The 20,885-nt window shown below is 60.3% G+C and overlaps 5 protein-coding genes across 9 annotated transcripts; 1 reads left to right on the forward strand and 4 right to left on the reverse strand.

Moving 5' to 3' along the window:
• Positions 1-6: 6 nt before the first annotated feature.
• On the reverse strand, positions 7-2,459 carry B9D2 (B9 domain containing 2). Its single transcript, XM_085534888.1, is given in 5 exon segments — positions 7-170; positions 173-343; positions 1,323-1,448; positions 1,519-1,609; positions 2,055-2,459. Coding segments are annotated over 4 exon segments (528 nt in total). The 5' UTR covers positions 1,607-1,609; positions 2,055-2,459; the 3' UTR covers positions 7-27.
• Positions 2,460-2,487: 28 nt separating this feature from the next.
• LOC146751276 (2-oxoisovalerate dehydrogenase subunit alpha, mitochondrial-like) lies at positions 2,488-9,496 on the forward strand. 3 transcript variants are annotated; one of them, XR_014941696.1, is made up of 10 exons: positions 2,488-2,600; positions 3,088-3,146; positions 5,850-6,011; positions 6,556-6,642; positions 6,734-6,842; positions 6,944-7,105; positions 7,561-7,766; positions 7,851-7,992; positions 8,395-8,566; positions 9,047-9,496. XR_014941696.1 is itself a non-coding variant. In XM_085534887.1 (9 exons), exons 1-9 carry the CDS (start codon positions 4,901-4,903, stop codon positions 9,215-9,217), a joined length of 1,296 nt encoding a protein of 431 aa, XP_085391013.1. In that variant the 5' UTR covers positions 4,824-4,900; the 3' UTR covers positions 9,218-9,496. The 3 variants fall into 3 exon arrangements, 1 of the variants encoding a protein (XP_085391013.1); XR_014941695.1 differs by lacking the exons at positions 2,488-2,600; positions 3,088-3,146 and adding an exon at positions 4,824-4,984; XM_085534887.1 differs by lacking the exons at positions 2,488-2,600; positions 3,088-3,146 and adding an exon at positions 4,824-4,984 and having other exon boundaries at positions 7,561-7,761; positions 7,845-7,992.
• On the reverse strand, positions 3,239-4,785 carry EXOSC5 (exosome component 5). The gene is given in 5 exon segments (XM_085534871.1): positions 3,239-3,439; positions 3,618-3,738; positions 4,399-4,450; positions 4,453-4,512; positions 4,663-4,785. Coding segments are annotated over 5 exon segments (534 nt in total). The 5' UTR covers positions 4,763-4,785.
• A 373-nt stretch (positions 9,497-9,869) lies between the features above and the next one.
• Positions 9,870-12,634, reverse strand: LOC146751278 (distal membrane-arm assembly complex protein 2-like). 3 transcript variants are annotated; one of them, XM_085534889.1, is made up of 6 exons: positions 12,490-12,633; positions 12,002-12,162; positions 11,407-11,487; positions 11,176-11,315; positions 10,602-10,764; positions 9,870-10,084 (listed from the first exon to the last, which is right to left on the reverse strand). In XM_085534889.1, the coding sequence occupies exons 1-6, from the start codon at positions 12,505-12,507 to the stop codon at positions 9,895-9,897; spliced, it is 753 nt and encodes a 250-aa protein (XP_085391015.1). In that variant the 5' UTR covers positions 12,508-12,633; the 3' UTR covers positions 9,870-9,894. The 3 variants fall into 3 exon arrangements, with proteins under 3 accessions (XP_085391015.1, XP_085391016.1, XP_085391017.1); XM_085534890.1 differs by having other exon boundaries at positions 12,002-12,180; positions 12,490-12,528; XM_085534891.1 differs by lacking the exon at positions 11,407-11,487 and having other exon boundaries at positions 12,490-12,634.
• A 1,363-nt stretch (positions 12,635-13,997) lies between these two features.
• On the reverse strand, positions 13,998-20,444 carry LOC146751279 (homeobox protein otx5-like). Its single transcript, XM_085534892.1, has 4 exons — positions 18,725-20,444; positions 17,619-17,723; positions 16,946-17,097; positions 13,998-16,082 (listed from the first exon to the last, which is right to left on the reverse strand). Exons 1-4 carry the CDS (start codon positions 18,831-18,833, stop codon positions 15,465-15,467), a joined length of 984 nt encoding a protein of 327 aa, XP_085391018.1. The 5' UTR covers positions 18,834-20,444; the 3' UTR covers positions 13,998-15,464.
• Between the last annotated feature and the right edge of the window lie 441 nt (positions 20,445-20,885).

The raw sequence follows: 20,885 nt of genomic DNA on the forward strand, positions 1-20,885 counted from the left end.
TAATTAACCCATTAATTAACCCGTTAATTACGCTATGACCCCGTATCTGCCGAAGTTCCTGACGATGACCCCCACGTGCACGTGGACACTTCCGGCCGTTTCCGTCCTGAGCCGGAAGCGCTCGTTCCCGCCATAAATGAGCTCGGGGCTCTTTAACTGCGGCCCCCCCCAACGAACACCTGCCGGAAACGCTGCTTCAAACCGGAAGCGCAAGGACGCCACGTGACGCAGGTTAACCAATGGACGCCCGGCGAGGAAGGCACGTGACAGAAGCCGTATCCCAGTAGTTCATTGCGGCCGTGTTGGTCCTGGTGCCAAACCTGAACGTGGAGACGGGGCCAGCCTGGGGGGGGGGGGGGGGGGGGGGAGATAAGATAAGGGGGAGATAAGGGGGAGATAAGGGGGGATAAGGGGGCATGAGATGATAAGGGGGGGCTGGGATAAGAGGGGGTTGAGTTAAGGAGGCTCTAAGGGGGGGTAAGTTGGGGGGGGGGGCTGAGATAAGGGGGGTGGGGGTGAGATAAGGGGGGGCTGAGATGATAAGGGGGGGTCTGGGATAAGGGGGGAGGTCTAAAGGGGGGCTGAGATAAGGGGGGGGTTAAGGGGGCTCTAAGGGGGGCTGAGATAAGAGGGATGGGGGTGAGATAAGGGTGGGGTGAGATAAGGGGGGGGGTCTGAGATGATGGGGGGGGGATGAGATGATAATGGGGAGTGAGATGATGGGGGGGGGTCTGGGATAAGGGGAAGGCTGAGATGATAGGGGGGTTGAGATAAGGGGGGGATGAAATGGGGGTGGTAAGGGGGGGGACTGAGATAAGGGGAGATTAAGTTAATGGGGGTCTGGGGGGGGGGTCTGAGATAAGGGGGGGATGGGGGTGAGATAAAGGGGGAATGGTGAGATAAGGGTGGTCTAAGGGGAGGGGCTGAGATAAGGGGGGGGGAACTGGGGGGGGACTGGGATAATGGGGGGGCTGGGATAAGGGGGGGTCTAAAGGTTTGGGCTGAGATAGGGGGGGTTAAGGAGGTTTGGGCTGAGATAGGGGGGGTTAAGGGAGATCTAAGGGGGGGGGCTGAGATAAGGGGGGGTGGGATAAGGGGAGGGGGCTGAGATGGTGGACTGAAATAAGGGGGGATGGAGCTGAGATAAGGGGGGGCTGAGATATGGGGTGGTAAGGGGGGGGCTGAGATAAGGGGGGGACACAGAGGGGGCATATTGGGACAGAAGGGGGGTAGGGGGACAGAAAGGGGATAGGGGGACTGCAGGGGGATGGTGTGGGGAGGTGAGGATATGGGGGTATTGTGGGGCAGCTGTGGGGTCTCACCCTGCAGCCCTTTGGTGGCAAAGTGGACGTCAAGGGGGTGGCACCAATGCGCCATGTCGTCTGCCTGGGGGTCATCCACCTGCGTCTGCCCCTCACGAAGCCCCCCCAGCACCTTCCAGGCATTTCCTAGAAGGGGGGAGGGGACATTAATGTGGGTCACAGTCACAGTGTGGGTCAGACCCCCCCCAACACTCACCTGCATGCAGCCCCCACTTGCAGAAGAGGCGGCGCTGGGAGAAGCCGCTGGCTCCCAACAGCTGCCCAATGACGTGAACCTCTGCCATGGCCTGGGGGGGGACACAATGGGACCCCCACCCCAAAAGGACAATGGGACCCTTCCCACCCCCTCCAAGGGGACAATAGGACCCTCCCCCCCCCCCACAAGGTCACCCCTGCCCCCCCATTATCCCCATCGCCACCCCACTGACCCCACAGCTCACCCCATAACCCCCCACTGCCCCCATTGCCCCCCATAACCTCCCACTATACCCCATTAACCCCCATTGCCCCCATAACCCCCACTAACCCCCCTACTAGGCCCCATAACCACCCCACTACACCCCATTAACCCCCATTCCCCCCCGACCAGGCCCCATAACCCCCCTGCCCCCATAACCCCCCACTACTCCCCATTCTACCCCACTGTCTCCCTCCTCCCCCCATTTCACCCCCCCCCCCCCGTGCCCCTATTTCCCCCCTCTGTGCCCCCCCCCACCCCGTTGCTCCGCTCACCGCTCCCCGTCTCCCCCGCCTAAGCCGCCTCACACCCGACTTCCGGCTCTCGTTCCCACGGCAACGCCGCCGCGCCTCCCTATTGGTAGCCGAGCAGGAAGTGATCACCAGGGCGTTGACGTCATCTCCTAGGAGCCACCGTGGGCGCCGCCATATTGACGCTTGAGAAACTGGGCGCCGCCATGTTGGCGCTTGGGAAACTGGGCGGCGCCATGTTGGAATGACACCCCTCCCCCCTCACACCCCTACCTGCCCCCCCCCTCCAATGCCATTTCGAGTGGGGGGGAGGCCATCTGTCCCCAACTGCCACCCCCCCAATGGGGGACGGAGAGAAGCGTGGGGCAGCAGATAAATAGGGAAGGGGGGAGACTTTATTGAAGGGGGGGGGGGGGGGGGGACGGGACGACAGTCCGGCTGTCACGAAGTGGGGAGGGGAGGGGGGGGCAAGATGTCACGATTTGGAGTATTTCCTGCAGACACTGTCGCGATAGAACTGGAAAATGGCGTCGGCCGCACGTTGGGCAGCCAGCAGGCAGCGCTGCATCTGTAATGGGGGGGGGGACACACAGGAGGGAGGGGGGGTAGGGGAGGGATGGGGGGATAGGGGAGAGGGAGGTGGGGAGAGAAGGGGGGGATAGAGGGGGAGGATAGGGGAGGGAGGGGGGATGGGGGGGGGAAGGGATGGAGGGGGGGATGGAAGGAGGGGGGGAGGGAGGGTATAGGGGGGGAGGAAAAGGGGAAGGGGGAGGAAAGGGAAGGGGGAGGAGGGAGGGGATGGGGAGGAGGGAGGGGATAGGGGAGGGGGGAGATGGGAAGGGGGAGTGGGGGGGGAATGATGGGGGGGGAGGGGTTGGAGGGGGTTATGGGGGGGGGGGGATGGACGGGGAGGAGGTGATGGGGGGGGGAGAAAGGGATGGACGGGGAGGGGTGAACACAGGAGGGAATGGAGGGGGTGAATGAACCGTTCTGTCCCAGTTTAGCCCCAAAATGGTGTTGTTTCCCCTCCCCAACCACAAACTCACCTCCTCTGCAGAGCAGCTGCCACGGCTGGTGGTGGCCAGCACCTTGCGTTGGGGGCCAGCAATGGCACAGGTGAGGACTGCATGGCTTCCTATGGGGGGGGGTGGCAGGAGAGATTTGGTGGGGGTCAGAAGGGTTTGTAGGTATTTCTTGAGTGGGGGGGGTCATGGGATTTTAAAGGGGGGGGGTAATAGGATTTTGGGGGGTGGGGTCGGGGGTCTCACCTGCTCCTGCTGGGCAGTGGGGTCGAGGATGATGTCCCCACTGGGGTCAATGGCACAGGTGACCCCACAGAAGAGGGTGGAGAGTGGCAGCCCCGCATCCAACAGCCCCATGCAGGCAGCATTCAGGCAGCAGGCGAGGAGCTGGGGGTGGGGGGGGTCAAGGTAGAGGGGGGGACACCCCAAAATACACCAGCAGCAGCATGGCTTCCCCCCAAACCTTCACCCCACGGAGCCCCCAAAGCCCTCACACCCCACAGAGCCCCCCAAAATACAGTCCCCACCCTCTGTCCCCCCCAAAAAACCATCACCCCAAGGATACGGAGCCGGCATCGCTCAGCACCTGCAGCACCACAGTGATGGAGGTTCGGGGGTGCAGGGATCCCAGCAGCACAGCCTCAAATGTCCTCCGAAGGAGCTGCTCCCGGCTGCGCTCTGCCACGCCTGGAGGGGGACAGAGGGACATGGGGGGACAGAAGGACATGAGGGGTTAGAGGGACATAAAGGGTGAGGCAGAGGGACATGAGGGGGTCATGGGACAGAGGGACATGGGGGAGGACAGAGGGACATGTGAGGGAGGAGGACAGAGGGACAATGGGGGGGACAGACAGAGGGACACTGGAAGAGAGGGGGACATGGGGCAGAGGGACACAGGAGGGGAGGACAGAGGGAAAGGGGGGTTAGAGGACACGAGGGGGGGACAGAAGGAAGGGGGGGGGACAGGGACAGAATGACACAGAGTGGGACAGAGGGACACGGGGGGGTTAAATGGACATTGTGGGGGACAGAGGGACACGGGTGATGTGAGGATGTGGTGGGAACGTGGTTGGATCCAATGGGAAGTGATGGAGCGGGAGGGGGTTGGGGATGTGGGGGGGGGGGCACCGTGGGGCTCAACAGAGCTTGGGGAGGAGATGGGGAGACACGGGGGGCACACGGGGGGGGATAACGGCACGGTGGGACGTTGTGGGGGGGTATAAAGGCATATAGGACCGTGATGGGATATGAGAATAGAAGGGACACGAAGGCACACAGGGGTTATAAAGGCGTATAGGACCGTGATGGGGTATGAGAACGGAAGGGACACGGAGCCGCAGCACCACCCGGGCAGCCCGACCTTGGGCCGCAGCAGCACTTCCACCGTGGCTCGGTCGGGCTCTCCCTGCTGCCCTTCACCTCGGCGGGGCCGTACAGCCCGGCCAGCACCGACGTGTCACCTATTGGGGGGGGGGGACACAGCGTTAATTCAGGGCTGGGGGTGCGGGACGGGGAAGGCCCGGAGCGGGGAACAGGCCCCGGTGTAGGCCCGAGGAGGAGGCCCATAGGCTGGGCGAGGCCGCGTAGGGTCCCGCGGTCCCATTGCGCACCCTGCACGAACGTGGCGGAGCCGTCGGGCCGGGACAGCGGGCCTTGCTCGCAGGAGAACGGCCGCAACGAGCAGCCCAACGCCTCCTCCGCCGCCTCCATTGCCAATGAGGCCGCTGCCGGCCAAGATGGCGGAATTTCCGCTCGTTCTGAGGCACCTTCCGGGTCACTCCCAGAGGAACTTCCTCCCGCCTTCGGGTAACTTCCGCCCTCTCCCTGAGGCGACTTCCGCCTCCCAAGATGGCGGCGTTGGCGCTGAGGGCGCTGCGGGGGCGGCTGCTGTGGGCGGCTCCGGGGACAGCGAGGCGAGGCCTCGGCACCGCCGTGAGTGGGGGGGGGGGCCGGGGTCCCGCAGCAGCTGCCCCCGCGGTGTCACCGTGTGCCCGGTGTCCTACCGCCGTGTCCCCACGGCCCGGCTGTGACCCTGTGGGCCTACGGGCCTTCCCCACATCCCGGCCCTGTGAGCCCACGGCCATGTATCCCAATGGGCCGACAGCCCACCCCCATGACCCTACAGCCCAACCCCATGACCCTATATCCCATCCTCATGTTCCCATATCCCACCCACATGACCCTATATCCCACCTGATGTCCCCATATGTTATCCCTATGTGCCCATATTCCACCCCCATGGCCCTATATCCCACCTGATGTCCCCATATGTTATCCATATATGCCTATATTCCACCCCCATGTCCCTACATCGCATCCTCATGACCCTGTATCCCATCTTCATGTCCCTACATCCCACCCCAATGTCCCCATGTCCCCATATCCCACCCCCATGTCCCCATAGCCCACCTTGATGTCCGTACATCCGATCCCCATGTCCCCATGTTCCCATATCCCATCCCCATGTTCCCATATCCCATCCCCATGTCCCTACATCCCATCCCCATATCCCCATATCCCACCTTGATGTCCCCATATCCCACCTTGATGTCCCCATATCCCACCTTGATGTCCCCATATCCCACCCCCATGTCCCCATATCCCATCCCCATGTCCCCATATCCCACCCCCATGTCCCCATATCCCACTCCCATATCCTTACATCCCTCTCTCCATCCCCACAAACCCCCCCAAGTACTTTACTGTCCGTCCGTGTGTGGGTCGGTACCGGATCCCTTTTCGGGTCGGTGGCTTTTAGGACCTTTTATGCCATGGGATGACCCCAATAACCCCACAGCGGGATTTCCCATCGCTGGAGGAGAAGCCACAGTTCCCCGGAGCCTCAGCTGAGTTTGTGGATCGCCTGGAGTTCATCCAACCCAATGTCATCTCTGGGATCCCCGTGTACCGTGTCATGGACCGACAGGGCCACATCATCAACCCCAGCCAGGACCCGCAGGTGAGGGGGGCACCCTGATGGGGCACAGCCACGTGTGTGAGGCTGGGAACACGCCATGGACACGTGTGTGAGGCTGTGAACATGCCATGGACACATGTGTGAGGCTGGGAACATGGCTATGGACACGTGTGTGAGGCTGTGAACACGCCATGGACACGTGTGTGGTGCTGTGAACACGCCATGGACACGTGTGTGAGGCTGTGAACACGCCACGGACATGTGTGTGAGGCTGTGAACATACCATGGACACGTGTGTGAGGCTGTGAACACGCCATGGACACGTGTGTGAGGCTGTGAACACGCCACGGACATGTGTGTGAGGCTGTGAACATACCATGGACACGTGTGTGAGGCTGTGAACACGCCATGGACACGTGTGTGAGGCTGTGAACACGCCATGCCCACGTGTGTGACACTATGAACATACCACATCCACACGTGTGACACCCCACATACCCAACAGCCGGGTCTGTGACACCCTAAACACATCCCACACACCCCAAACACGCGTGTGACATGCATGTGACACGCGTGTGCCTCGTAGCTGTCCAAGGAGCTGGTGCTGAAGCTCTACAAGACCATGACGCTCCTCAACACCATGGATCGCATCCTCTACGAGTCCCAGCGGCAGGTAGGGGGCCCAGGTGTGGGGCTGAGATTTGGGGGGGGTGGGGGAGGACGCCCCTATTTGTGCCCCCCTGACCCCCCTGTGCCCCCCCCAGGGCCGGATTTCCTTCTATATGACCAACTATGGTGAGGAGGGGACACACGTGGGCAGCGCGGCGGCGCTGGATGACACCGACCTGGTGTTCGGGCAGTACCGTGAGGCGGGTGAGGACCCCAAACATGGACCTGAATCTTGTCTTTTTTAGAGGGAAAATCACTAAAAAATGATGTTTTCTTCTCTTCTCCCCCCCCACCATTTGTTGTAGGGGTGCTGATGTACCGGGGGTACCCCCTGGATCTCTTTATGGCTCAGTGTTACGGCAATGCCAGCGACCCCGGCCGAGGTCGGCAGATGCCCGTGCACTACGGCTGCCGTGAGCGCCACTTCGTCACCATCTCGTCCCCTCTGGCCACACAGATCCCACAAGGTGACCCCCCCCCCCCCTCCAACTCAGGACCCCCATAACCCCCCCCACACCCCCCAGGACTCCCTATAACCCCCATAGGGCCCCCCATAACCCCACTTTGTCACCATCTTGTCCCCTCTGGCCACACAGATCCCACAAGGTGATTCCCCCCCCCCCACCCAGGACCCCCCATAACTCCCAGGACCCCCATAAACCCCCATAGGACCCCCAGCCCTTCCACTACAGCCCCCATTTTGCCACCCCATCCCACCACCCAACCACATAACCTTCCCCATCCCTCATTTTTCCCCCTCTAAGTACTTCCTATAACCCTCCTACACTACCCAGGACCCCCCATAACCCCCCCAGGACCCCCTATAACCCCCCCAAGACCCCCAGCCCATCCACCACATCCTCCATTTAACCCCCCCTCCCCCAATCCCACCCCATAACCCCCTTTATCCTTCCCCACCCAGCCGTGGGGGCTGCCTACGCCATCAAACGCGCTGACACCAGCCGGGCCGTCATCTGTTATTTTGGGGAGGGGGCTGCGAGTGAAGGGGACGCCCACGCCGGCTTCAACTTCGCTGCCACCTTGGAGTGCCCCATCATCTTCTTCTGCCGTAACAACGGCTACGCCATCTCCACCCCCACCTCCGAGCAGTACCGGGGGACGGCATCGGTAAGGAGGGGGGGGGGGTGGGATTTGGGGGTATAAAGGGGGCACAAGGGGGGTCTTCACCCCCATTTTTGGCTGTCCCCATAGCGGCTCGGGGTCCGGGCTATGGGCTGCTCTCCATCCGCGTGGATGGCAACGATGTCTTTGCTGTTTATAACGCCACCAAGGAAGCGCGGCGCCGCGCCGTGGCTGAGAACCAGCCCTTCCTCATTGAGGCCATGACGTACCGGTATGAGCCCCCCCACCCCATAGAACCCCCCCCCCCAACCCCATAGAACCCCCACCCCCATACAGCCCCCCCACCCCCCTTATTCCTATTCCATCCCATTGTACCCCATTACTCCCCCATTATCCCCAGTACTATTCCTGTTCCACCCAAGTTACACCCTATTATTCCCATACCCCCTTCCTTGCCCCCCAAATCCCCCATTAACCCCTTCCTTCCCCCATTAACCCCCTCCTCTCCCCCCAAATAACCCATTAACCCCTTCTATGCCCCCAAACCCCCCCATTAACCCCTTCCTTCCCCATTAATCCTCCATTAACCCCTTCCTCTCCCCCAAAGCCCCCCATTAACCCCTTCCTCTCCCCTAAATCCCCCCATTAACCCCTTCCTTGCCCCCCCCCCCAGCATTGGCCACCACAGCACCAGTGATGACAGCTCTGCCTACCGCTCTGTGGACGAGGTGAACTATTGGGACAAACAGGACCACCCCATCTCCCGCCTGCGGCATTACATGCAGGGCAGGGGCTGGTGGGACGAGGAGCAGGAGAAGGGCTGGAGGAAAAGCTCCCGCAGGAAGGTGGGCTGGGGGGGGGGGGGTTCTATGAGGGGGGATGGGGGTCCTTGTGGGGAGGGAGGGTCCTTTGGGGGGGGAATTGGGGTCCTATTGGGGGATGGGGGTCCCATGGGGGAGGATGAAGGGTCCTTGTGGGGAGGGAGGGTCCCTTGGGGGGGGGATGAGGGTCTTTGTGGGGGATGGGGGTCCTTTGGGTGGGAATTGGGGTCCTATGAGGGGGGATGGGGGTCCCACGGGGGAGGATGGGGGTCCTCGTGGGGGTTGGGGGGGAATTGGGTTCCTTTGGGGGGGATGGAGGGTCCTTTGGGGGGTAATTGGGGTCCATAAGCAGAGTACACAACACATGGCACCCCAAACACATCCACATACAACACTACTACTCACTCCCCCCCCCCCCGTTACCTTTCACCCCCCATTTTGGGGTCAAACAGCAGCTGATCGGGGGCTGCCCCCCCCCCCATTTTACCCCCATCCCCCCCCCAGGTGATGGAGGCGTTCGAGCAGGCAGAGCGCAAACCCAAACCGAACCCACAGCACCTTTTTACCGACGTGTATCGCGAGATGCCCCCGAACCTGCAACGGCAGCGAGCGGCTCTCGAGCGTCACCTCCAGCACTACGGGGAGCATTACCCCATGGAGCTCTATGAGAAGTGAGACCCCCCCCCAAACTGACACCCACCCCACACAACTCAACCTGACACCCCCCGGGACCCCCATCCTAATTAATGGGTCCCTACAGCACCATGGGGAGCATTACCCCATAGAGCTCTATGAGAAGTGAGACCCTCCCCCACCTCAACCTCACACCCCCCAGACCCTCATCCTAATGGGACCCCCCCCAACCTGACACCCCCGGGACCCCCATCCTAATGGGACCCCCGCCCCCCCCCAGGGATGTGCTCTGCTAATAAATGCGGCTGTGTGTCCGACCCAGCTGCAGAGCAAAGGCTGTAATGGGGGAGGGGGGGGGGATCTGAGCCCTTTGTGGGGGGAGCACAGAGCCCAATGAGGGGGTCAGCAATCTTGTGGGAAGGGCAATTATTCCCCTGGGGGGGGGGGGGGGGGGGGGGGGGTAATTAACCATCTTCAAGGGGCACTGATTGCCTTGGAGGGGGTAATTAACCCATGGGGGGGCAATGAGCCCCCTTTAGGGCAGACTAACCAGCCCCCTGAAGGAGTAATTAACCCAGCTTATGGGGGCTGGGGGGGCTTTGGGGTGTGAATCTGACCCCCCCCATCCCCAAACCCCCCCAGGGTCCCCCCAGCCCTCAGCATGAACCCAAACCACCCCTCAGACACAGCACAGTGACCTCAATGCATTTAATGCCACCTCAACCCCCCCCCCCCATCACAGCACTGTCACGTGGGGGGGTCTCTGTGGGGTCCCCCTCCCCCATGTCCCCCACGTCCCCCATGTCCATGCCCACCACCTGGCAGTGGGGCAGCATTTCCTCCAGCAGAATCCTCAGCAGCCCCGGGCTGGGCACCGACAGCCCCCCAACATCCAGATACCGCAGCTTCCTGGGGGTAGGGGGGACACGCATTCAACAGCCCCCCCACTGTGGGGGGGCCCATCCACATCCCTGCCCTCAGTGGGGTGACACTGAGACCCCCAGCCCCATCCCTGTGCTCAGGGGGTGGCAGTGAGACCCCCATCCCTATCCCCATATTAAGGGGGTGACACTGAGACCCCCAGCCCCATTGCTGTGTGACAGTGAGACCCCCAGCCCTGTGCTAAGGAGGTGGAGGTGGCAGTGAGACCCCCCCCACCCCCGTCCCCATATTAAGGGGGTGACATTGAGACCCCCACCCCTGTCCCCATATTAAGGGGGTGACACTGAGACCCCCATCCCTATCCCCATATTAAGGGGGTGACAACGAGACCCCCAACCTTGTCCCCATACAAAGGGGACCCCCAACCCCCTGTGCTCAGGGGGTGACATTCAGGCCACCCCATCCCCATCCCTGTGCTCAGGGCCCCCCCCCACAACCCCCCCAGCCCCCCCATAGTCCCCCCCCAGCCCCCTCCCCAACTCACGGCAGCTGATGCAGCGTTGCCAGCCCCCTCTCAGTGACTCGGGGACAACCCGCCACCGACAGCAGCTCCAGGCTGGGCCCAAAGACGTGCAGCCTCCCCAGCGTCCAGTCGTCCACATGGGGGCAGCCGCTCAGGTCCAGGTGCTGCAGCTTCTTTAGGGGCACTTGGGGGGGGGGCAAGAAAAATAAGGGGGGGTTTAGGGCACACTATGGGGTATGGGGGAGTTTAAGGGATGCTATGGGGTCTAGGGGGGTTTAAGGGATGCTATGGGGTATGGGGGAGTTTAAGGGATGCTATGGGGTCCGGAGGGGTTTAGGGCACACTATGGGGTATGGGGGAGTTTAAGGGATGCTATGGGGTACAGGGGGGGTTTAAGGGATGCTATGGGGTACAGGGGGGGTTTAAGGGACGCTATGGGGTACAGGGGGGGTTTAAGGGATGCTATGGGGTACAGGAGGGTTTAAGAGATGCTATGGGGTACAGGGGGGGTTTAAGGGATGCTATGGGGTACAGGGGGGGTTTAAGGGACGCTGTGGGGTTGGAGGAGGTCCCTAAAAGTGGGGAGGGGTCTCACCGAGGTTGTCCAACCCGTCGTATGTGAGTTGGGATCCTCTGAGATCCACAGCGACCACCGGGGTGTGCTCGAACTGCAGCACTTCGGGGCTCCAGCGCCCCCTGCTGTCCGCGCACAGCCAGCGCTCCTGGCCTTCAAACCTATGGGGGGTAAAAATAAAGGGGGGTGGGAGGGAAAAGGGGGGATCCACAGCTCCAGGGGGGGTCAGGATGTTGGGGGGGGGGGTCTCACCTCACCCTCCCTCCGCATGACATGGTGAAGAAGGCGGCTGCAACGTTCTCACCATGAAGGGTCTGGATGAAGCTGTAGTGCCTGGGGGGGGGAATGGGGGGGTTTGGGGCTGTGTGGGGTGGGGGGGGCGAGTCAAGCTTTCCTTAGAAGGGATGACACCGAGACCCCCATCCTTGTCACCGTGTTAAGGGGGTGACATTGAGACCCCCATCCCTATCCCCATATTAAGGCAGTAACACTGAGACCCCCATCCTTGTCCCCATATTAAGGGGATGACATTGAGACCCCCATCCTTGTCCCCATATTAAGGAGATGACATTGAGACCCCCACCCCTGTCCCCATATTAATAGGGTAACATTGACACCCCCTATCCCCAACCTTATGCCCAGGGGGTGACAGACCCTTCCCCCTATCCCCATATTAAGGCAGTGACAGAGTCCCCCACCCCCGTCCCCATATTAAGGGGGTGACACTGAGCCCCCCCCCGTCCCCACATTAAGGGGGTGACACTGAGCCCCCCCCCAGCCCCATATTAAGGGGGTGACACTGACCCCCCCCCCCCCATCCCCATATTAAGGGTCCCCCCCCACATACGCGTTCATCCTGCGCAGTCTCCGGACCCTCCTTCGCTCCGCCCACCCCATCAGCGCCTCCACCTCATAGAACCATTCCCCCAACCTCCGCAGCGCTCCGGATACAGCGCCCCGTGTGTGGGGGGGGGGCAGCGGGAGGGGACCCCCCCGGAGCCCCCGCATCTACAACAGGAAACAGCGCTGCCCACAGAAACCTCATTGAACCCCACGACCCCCCCCCCCAAATACCTCGACCCCCACCCCCAATAAACCCTTATAGCCCCCCCCCACCCCATAAACCCCTTTAGGCCTCCCCCCCAAATAAACCTTTATAGGCCGTCCCCCCCCCCCCCTCCCAATAAACCCTTATAGGCCGCCCCAATAAACCCATTTAAGCCCCCCCCCCCCCCAATAAACCCTTTATAGGCCGCCCCCCACCCCCCCAATAAACCCATATAGGCCGCCCCGCCCCCCCCCAGGCCGTCTCCGCGGTGACAGGCCGGCACCTACCGCTAACGCTGCCGCCATCTTGTTTTCTTACGTCATCACAACGCGCCGCGCGACTTCCGGCCGAGACCACGCCCACATAGCCCTACTTCCGCCCTCCGGGGACGCTCTGGGTCCTAAAGGGCGTCGGTGGGATCCGAAGGGTCTTAATATGGCGTCCCATAGGGCCTTAATGGGAGTCCCAAAGGGCTTTAATGGGGGTCCCATAGGGCCTTAATGGGGTCCCATAGGGCCTTAATGGGGTTCCATAGGGTCTTAATAGGGTCCCAAAGGGATTTAATGGGGTCCCAAAGGGCCTTAATGGGGTCCCAAAGGGCTTTAATGGGGTCCCATAGGGCCTTAATGGCGTCCCATAGGGCTTTAATGGCGTCCCATAGGGCTTTAATGGCGTCCCATAGGGCCTTAATGGGGTCCCAAAGGGCTTTAATGGGGGTCCCAAAGGGCCTTAATGGGGTCCAGAGACCCCCACTGGCCTCTCACAGTCACCAACGGGGTCCCAATACCTCACCTGCATCCCATTCACTGCTTCCCGTAGCTCTTAATGGGGTTGCACGGCTCTCATTGGGGTCCCAGTCCCATTAATGGGGTCCCAGTCCCATCATTGGGGTCCCAAAGGCCCTTCTGTGGGTTCCATGGACCCAATGTGGGTCCTATGGCCCTTCAGGTGATCCCTAAGACCCCCAATGTGATCCCATAACCCTCACTGGGGTCACCCAGCCCTTAATGGGGTCCCCAACCAGCCCCCACCCCCCCCGTGTTCCTATTACCCCCACATGACACACCAAACCACGTGGTTCCTCCCCCCCCCTTTATCCCCTTCATTAGGGCCCTTAAACCAGGCTTAGCGCCCCCCCCCCCTCCCAGCTCAGAGTGGATTAAGGCTCCATCTGCACAGCAGCACCCGGGGGGGGGCACAGCTTCACCATATGGGGGGGGGGGTGAAGCGACCCCCATCCCGACCCACCCATTGTGGGGGGCTGAAACATAGAGCCCCCCCCCTTAGTAATAATGGGCCCCCCCCCCCAAGCATGTGGCCCCCCATGAGCACAAAGAGCCCTTAGACCCCCCCTCATCAAACAATGGGACCCCCCCCAAGCGCATGAAGCCCCCCCCCACTAAATCCTCCCCCCCCCCATCTATGAGCTCTGATCCCATAGTGCAGCTCCTCCCCCCCAGCCAAAAATGGGGCCTCCAAATGCAACCCCCCCACCAGTAAAACCCAACATACAGACCCCCCCCTCAACAAACAGACCCCCCCTAAATATACAGACCCCCCCCTCAATAATAACAGACCCTGCTCTCTAATTAGAAGCCCCCCCCCCTTTCCCCCCTTCCTTACCCCCCCCCCCCCACCTTTAAGCTGCTGTCACCAGCCATTGCCGACCAATTTGTCACCAGGGCCTTAATTAATTAATCCCTCTTAATTCGCCGCCGCCCCCGTTTGCTAAATGAGATCAGCAGAAATTAAGTGGGGGGGTGAGGGGATCTTAATTAACGACAAGCCCCCCCCCTTCGTTTGCACTTTGTTTTAATTGCAATTGTTTCCTTTTCCTCTGCGCTCTCCTTCGCTGCAATGGGGCTGAATGGGGGGGGGGGGGGGGGGGGCAATGTCAGCTCATGCAGCAATGCACCGCTCTGCAACGGTGCTCTGTGCTGCAAGGGTGTGTTGCAGCAGGATGCAAGGGTGCTCTGAGCTGCAAGGATGCATTGCAGCAGGCTGTGAGAGTGCTCTGCTGCACAGGTGTGTTGCAACAGTTTGCAAGGATGCTCTTTGCTGCAGTAATGCACTGCAGCAGGTTGCAGGGATGCTCTGTGCTGCAAGGGTGCATTGCAGCATGTTGCAAGGATGGGATGCTCTATGATGGATGCACACTTGGTGCTGCGGAGGTGCATGCCAAGCAGCTGCAAAGGTGCTCGGTGGTGCAAAAGGCGTTGCAAGGGTGCTGCATCGCTGCATGCCGTGGGTGCAGTGCTCAGCACAAGGATGGGCCATGCAGAGCTGCAGCATGCAGGGAGGGGTTGTGCTGCAGGGATGCAGAGTGCAGGGATGCTCCAAGCTGAGATGCAGAGTGCAGGGATGCAGAATGCAGGAGTGCTGCAGTCCTGAGGGATGCGCCATGCAGAGATGCTGCATGTCCTGGGGATGCACCATGCAGGGCTGCTCCGAGCAAGGGCGCTGCATGCAGAAATCCTCCACGTCCTGGGGGTGATGCATGCAAAGACAGACTGTGCAGGGTTGCTGCACTCCTTAGGGATGCTCCATGCAAAGATGCTCCATGCAAAGATGCTCCATGCAAAGATGCTCCATGCAAAGATGCTGTGGTCCTTAGCAAAGCTCCATGCAGGGATGTTGCATGTCCTGGAGGTGCTCCATGCAAAGATGCTGGTCTTTGGGGGTGCTCCATGCAAAGATGCTCCATGCAAGTCTGCTCTTTTCCTTAGCAATGCTCCATGCAGGGATGCTGCATGTCCTGGGGATGCTCCATGCAAGGATGCTCCATGCAAAGATGCTGTGGTCCTTAGCAATGCTCCATGCAGGGCTGCACCATGCAGGGGTGCTGCAGTGTTCCTTAGCAATGCCCCATGCAAGGATGCTGCAGTGTTCCTTAGCAATGCTCCATGCAGGGATGCTCCATGCAGGGCTGCTGCAGCGTTCCTTAGCAATGCTCCATGCAAGGATGCTGCAGTGTTCCATAGCAATGCTCCATGCAGGGGTGCTCCATGCAAAGATGCTGTGGTCCTTAGCAATGCTCCATGCAGGGATGCTCCATGCAGGGCTGCTGCAGCGTTCCTTACCAATGCTCCATGCAAGGATGCTGCAGTGTTCCTTAGCAATGCTCCACGCATTCTTTGGGGCCGCCCCATGCAGGAACACCCCACTCCTTGCTGCTGCACCCCCTGGGGCCGCCCCACAAGCACCCCCCCCCCCCCAAATCCACCCCCTACCCCCCCCAAATCCACCCCCCTGATCCCCCCCCTCACAACACCTGGAACTTCCAGGAGCTCTGCTCCTTGTAGTCCAGGCAATCGGCCGCATTAAAGTTGAGCTTCCACGCCCCAGCCTGCTCTTTATACTCCAAACAATCCACGGCCCCAAACCCCAACCCGGCCCCAAAACTCTGCCCCGATAAAGCAGCTGGGGAGGGAGTCAGGTGAGCACCCATGGGTGCCCCCAAAGGGCTGAGAGCCGCGCCGGGAGCCCCCAATGGGGGGTGCATGGGGGAGAGGTAGGGCCCGCAGTCCAGCCCCCCAAAGTAGGCGGCCGATCCCCCATAGCTCTGCCCATAGGGCGCCGTTTGGTTGTAGGGTGGAGCAGAGAACGGAGCGGAACGTGGCAAACCCGGAGCGCTGCCGGCGGCCAACGGATCCGGTACCGGAGAGATGGAAGCCGGGCTCCAAATAGAGACGGGAGCAGCGGAACCGGGGGTCCCTGCTGGACCGGGCTGGGTAGGGCTGTATGGACCGGCCCCCCCCCCTGCATCGCTTTGGGGTTCTCGGGGAGGGGTGGGCTTCTTCTTGGCCGGCCGGGCCTTGGGCTGCCCGCTGCTCTGCTGCTGCTGCTGCCGGCACTTGGCGCGGCGGTTCTTGAACCACACCTGGGGGGGGGAAAGGGGGGAAATGAGGAGTGAGGAGGGGGCTGGGGGGGCACACGTGTGTGTGTGGGGGGGCAGAGGGGTGGTCTGAGTGTGCATGTGTGTGTGCAAGGAGCTGATGTGTGTGCATGTGTGTGCATGCAGCCAGATGTGTGTGCTGAGTGTGCATGTGTGTGTGTGCATGTGTGTGTGCGTGTGTGTGTGCATGTGTGTGCATGCAGCCAGGTGTGTGTGCTGAGTGTGCATGTGTGTGTGTGCATGTGTGTGTGCGTGTGTGTGTGCATGTGTGTGCATGCAGCCAGATGTGTGTGCTGAGTGTGCATGTGTGTGTGTGCATGTGTGTGCATGCAGCCAGATGTGTGTGCTGAGTGTGCTGAGTGTGCATGTGTGTGTGTGTGCATGTGTGCATGCAGCCAGATGTGTGTGCATGTGTGTGCATTAAGCCAGATGCGTGTGCTGAGTGTGCATGTGTGCGCATGTGTGTGCATGTGTGTGTGTGCATGTGTGTGCATTAAGCCAGATGTGTGTGCTGGGTGTGCATGTGTGTGTGTGCATGTGTGTGTGCGTGTGTGTGTGCATGTATGTGCATGCAGCCAGATGTGTGTGCTGAGTGTGCATGTGTGTGTGTGTGTACATGTGTGTGCATGCAGCCAGATGCGTGTGCTGGGTGTGCACACGTATGTGCATGCACTCAGCTGCATGTCTTGAGTGTGCACACGCATAGGTGCACTCAGGACCCCATTATGCACATGTAGGTGCACTAAGGGCCCCATTATGCACAATGGCTGCACTGAGGACCCGATTTAGCACACGTGGGTGCACTCAGGGCCCCATTTTGCACACGCGCGTGCAAGCACATCACCCACCTGCACGCGGGACTCGGGCAGGTTGATCTTCAGGGCCACCTCCTCCCTCATGAAGATGTCGGGGTACCTCGTTTTGGCAAACAGAGCCTCCAGAATGTCCAGCTGCGCCCTCGTGAACGTCGTGCGCTCACGTCGCTGCTTCCGGGGGGTGGCTGCAAAACAACCCCCCCCCCCGTGCAAACAGCCCCACCTGTGCAGCTCCTGTGCAACCTCCCCCCCCCGCTGCAAACCCCTCCGTGCGACACAAAACCCCACGTGCAAACCCCCCCTTGTGCAAACCCTCAGTGCAAAACCCCACCTGCAAACCCTCTGTGCAACCCCCTGTGCAACCCCTTGCTTCCAAGCCCATTTGCAAACCCTCGGTGCAACACCCCATGTGCAAACCATGCACCCCCTCATGCAAACCCCCCTGTGCAAACCCGCTGTGCATTTCCCTATGCAACCCTTTGTTTCCAGCTCGTTTTGCAAACCCTCAGTGCAACACCCCCTGCAGCACGCCACGTGCAACCCCCACCTTGTGCAAACCCTCAGTACAAAACCCCACTAGCAAACCCTCTGTGCAAACCCTCTGTACACAACCCCTCATGCAACCCCTTGTCCAAACCCCCCAATGCAACCCCCCCATGCAACCCTCCTGTGCAACCTCCCCCCATGCAACCCCCCCTTTGCTCACCGGGGTACCCCACAGCAGAATGCAGCAAATCCATGCCTGGCCCAGCCAGCGTCAGCCCATTGACAGCATAGTGGGGCTGCTTGATGTAGGACATCATGCTCTGGGCTGCAGGGACACAGCGTGCAGGGCAGCATGCAGCAAGGTTGCATGGTGCAGTGCAATATGGCGTGGTGCAGGGTTGCGTGGTGCAATGTTGCATGGTGCAGTGCAACGTGGTGTGGTGCAAGGTTGCATGGCATGGTGCAGGGTTGCATGGGGGTGATGCAAGGTAGCAAGATTGCAATGCAACATGGCATAATGCAATGCCATTTTGCAAGGTTGCATGGTGCAAGGTTGCATGGTGCAGTGCAACATGGCATCATGCACAGCTGCATGGTGCAGTACAACATGGCATGGTGCACGGCTTCGTGCTGCAATGCCATTTTGCAAGGTAGCTCGGTGCAGTGCAACACGGCATGGTGCAAAGCAACCCCATGCTTTGCAGCACAGCACAAAGCAACACAACGCCGTGCAAAGCAGCACCGCATGGCACAGCACAATGCAAACAGCCCCATAGATTGGGGACAGCATGGGCCCCACAGGTTGGGGACACCTCAGGCCCCATAGATTGGGGACATAAAGGGCCCCATAAACTGGGGACACCTCAAGTCCCACAAATTGGGGGCATAAAGGGCCCCATAGACTGGGGACTTGAAGGACCCCATAGACTGGCAACACCTCAAGCCCCATAGATTGGGGGCATAAAGGGCCCCATAGACTGGGGACACCTCAAGCCCCACTAATTGGGGGCATAAAGGGCCCCATAGGCTGGGGACATCTCAAACCCCACAGATTGGGACATAAAGGACCCCATAGATTGGGGACCTGAAGGACCCCACAGATTGGAGACATAAAAGACCCCATAAACTGGGGACACCTCAAGCCCCAAAGACTGGGGACCCCTTGTGCCCCATAGATTGGGGACACCTCATGCCCCACAGACTTGGGGGCACTGCTGTAGGTCTGACGACCCTCTCTCTGAACCGGGGTCTCACCCATGGGTGCCCCCCAGCCCCCCCCCCCACCCCAAACATCCCCCCCCCCCCATCCCCATGGTGCTGTCCTACCTGTGCCGGGGTCCGGGCTGGCAGTGGGAAGGCGTCCCCGCGCCGGGGGGAGCTTTAAGTAGAGCCCCCACGTGACGTCACCGCCCCCGTTAATCCCTGGGGGTGACATTGGGCCCTGGAAGGGCCTTAATCCGCCGCCGCCGGCAATTAGCGCTCATCCCTCGTTAGCAGAAGGGGGGGTAGGGGGGGGCAATGGAGCTGACCCCCCCATCCACCCCTCAACAAGGCTTTGGGGTAACAAACCTGTAATTGATTATATGGGGAGATGGAGTGGGGTTTTCTCTATGGGGCGCAGGGTGGGGGGTCATGATGAGCCTCATTGATGCCCCCATCCCTAATTAAAACCTAATTAATACCTGTGTCTAATTGCAGGGGCTGACAGCAGGCTGTTTGGTGCTCGTTAGGACCAATAGAGGTGTGTGGAAGCTCATTTGGGTGCAAACTTTGGGGTTTTGGGTGCACCCATGGGTGGGGGGGCACACACAGAGCCACCCCATAGAGACACAGACAGATGGGGAGGGGGGCAGGACCCCTGTGTTGGGGGTCATGGGATGGAGATGGGGAGGGAAACCCCATTGTGGCCCCATGAGATCCTCAGCCCCCAAATCCCAACACAGCCCCCCCAGATCCCAATGAAGGACCCCCAAATCCCAGTGCAGCCCCCCAAACCCAAACGCAGCCCCCCACCATTGCCCCAAGCCCCCCAACCCCCCCCCCAGCAGCTGGGAGCGGTGCTGTACCGGGCCTGATTAGTTTGTTTTTCAGACGTGGGGATTTGGGGCTGATTAACCCTAATCCTGCAAAGGGGGGGGGGGGGGAAGGGGAGATGGGGGGGGGGCAGCACAGATGCAGCATTGACTCACCCAGGGCTGCCCCCTCCCCAATGCAGGACCCCCAATATATCCCCTTTATGTGGTCCCTATGGGCTGGATTCACCCTGAGACACCCCATCCCTATTATATCCCCAAAATGGGGGGGGGCGAGGCCCCAAATCTGAGAGATTTCACCCCAAATCCTGTGTGCGAACCACTGACAAAAGGGGATCCCCCTGCATTACGGGTCACCCCAAGGCCACCCTATATCTGTGTGCCAACCTCAAGGCTTTAATCTGGAAGGGAACCCCAAAACCCCAATTCAACCCCAATAATGAGGAGGTTGGGGGGGGGGGGGGAGACACCCCAAAACGTGGCTGGTGATTTTTGTTACCATTTTTAGGGTTGTCTGGGGGTTTTGGGGTCCTGAAATGGCCTGTGGGGTTCTCAGCTGCTACTCCTGGAGAAGAAACACAATTAGTTCACTTTGTAATTAAAAGAAACGTTATCATTTCTTAACGAGCATCCTCTGCCTGGTGATGGTTTAAAGCAGAAAAGCCCCAAATAGTGGGGTTTTAAGGCAGCAAAACCACCCAAATTATGGGGTTTTAAGAAGCAAAGCCCCAAAATTGTAGGGTTTAAAAGCAATGAACCCTTAAACTGGGGGTTTTTAAAGCAGCAGATCCCAAAACTGGGGTTTGAAGGGCGATTCTGTGCTGCTGTGGGTCCTGGGGGGCAGCTCAGTCCCATGGCTGTTCCTTAGGGCCGACCTCAGGTGCCACCATCCCCCCCCCGGCCCCATAATCCCTCTTAGGGTGGCTCACATGGGACTAAATTTACCACCATGGTGTCAGCAGCAATCACGTCACCTCCCCTTCATAACCCCCCCCCACAGGGTAATCCGGGTGCAAATCCCCCCGGAAAAGGGAAAGGAAAAACCCCACAGCCAAAGGTCCACGGGAAGGGAACCCCACCCCAATACCCACAGAGACCCCCCCAAATCCCCTTCAGTATTGGGGTGTGTGTGTGGGGGGGGAATTTACTGCTAAATATGGGGTTAATTAGAAAGGAAACTTAATGAATATTGAGGTTTTTATTCATATAGGTGCCACTATGGGGCAAGGAACGCGGCCCGGTACAAAGAGGAACGCAAGAGATATATGGGATGGGGGTGATGGTGGATATGTGGGGCACAGCTGCTGCCCCACAGCGGGATGGGGGGTGAGGGGCCCCCCCAGCATGACATTATGTGTACAAAACCCTCCCGTGTCCCCCCCCCCCCGACCCCACATTACAGCTCCAAAAGGAAAACCCCAAAGCAAAACGTGTACAAAAAGGAGTAAATGTAA

Source organism: Coturnix japonica, unplaced genomic scaffold (assembly GCF_054131305.1).
Source record: "Coturnix japonica strain WE unplaced genomic scaffold, WE-NBRP24 Scf103, whole genome shotgun sequence".
Classification (NCBI taxonomy): domain Eukaryota; kingdom Metazoa; phylum Chordata; class Aves; order Galliformes; family Phasianidae; genus Coturnix; species Coturnix japonica.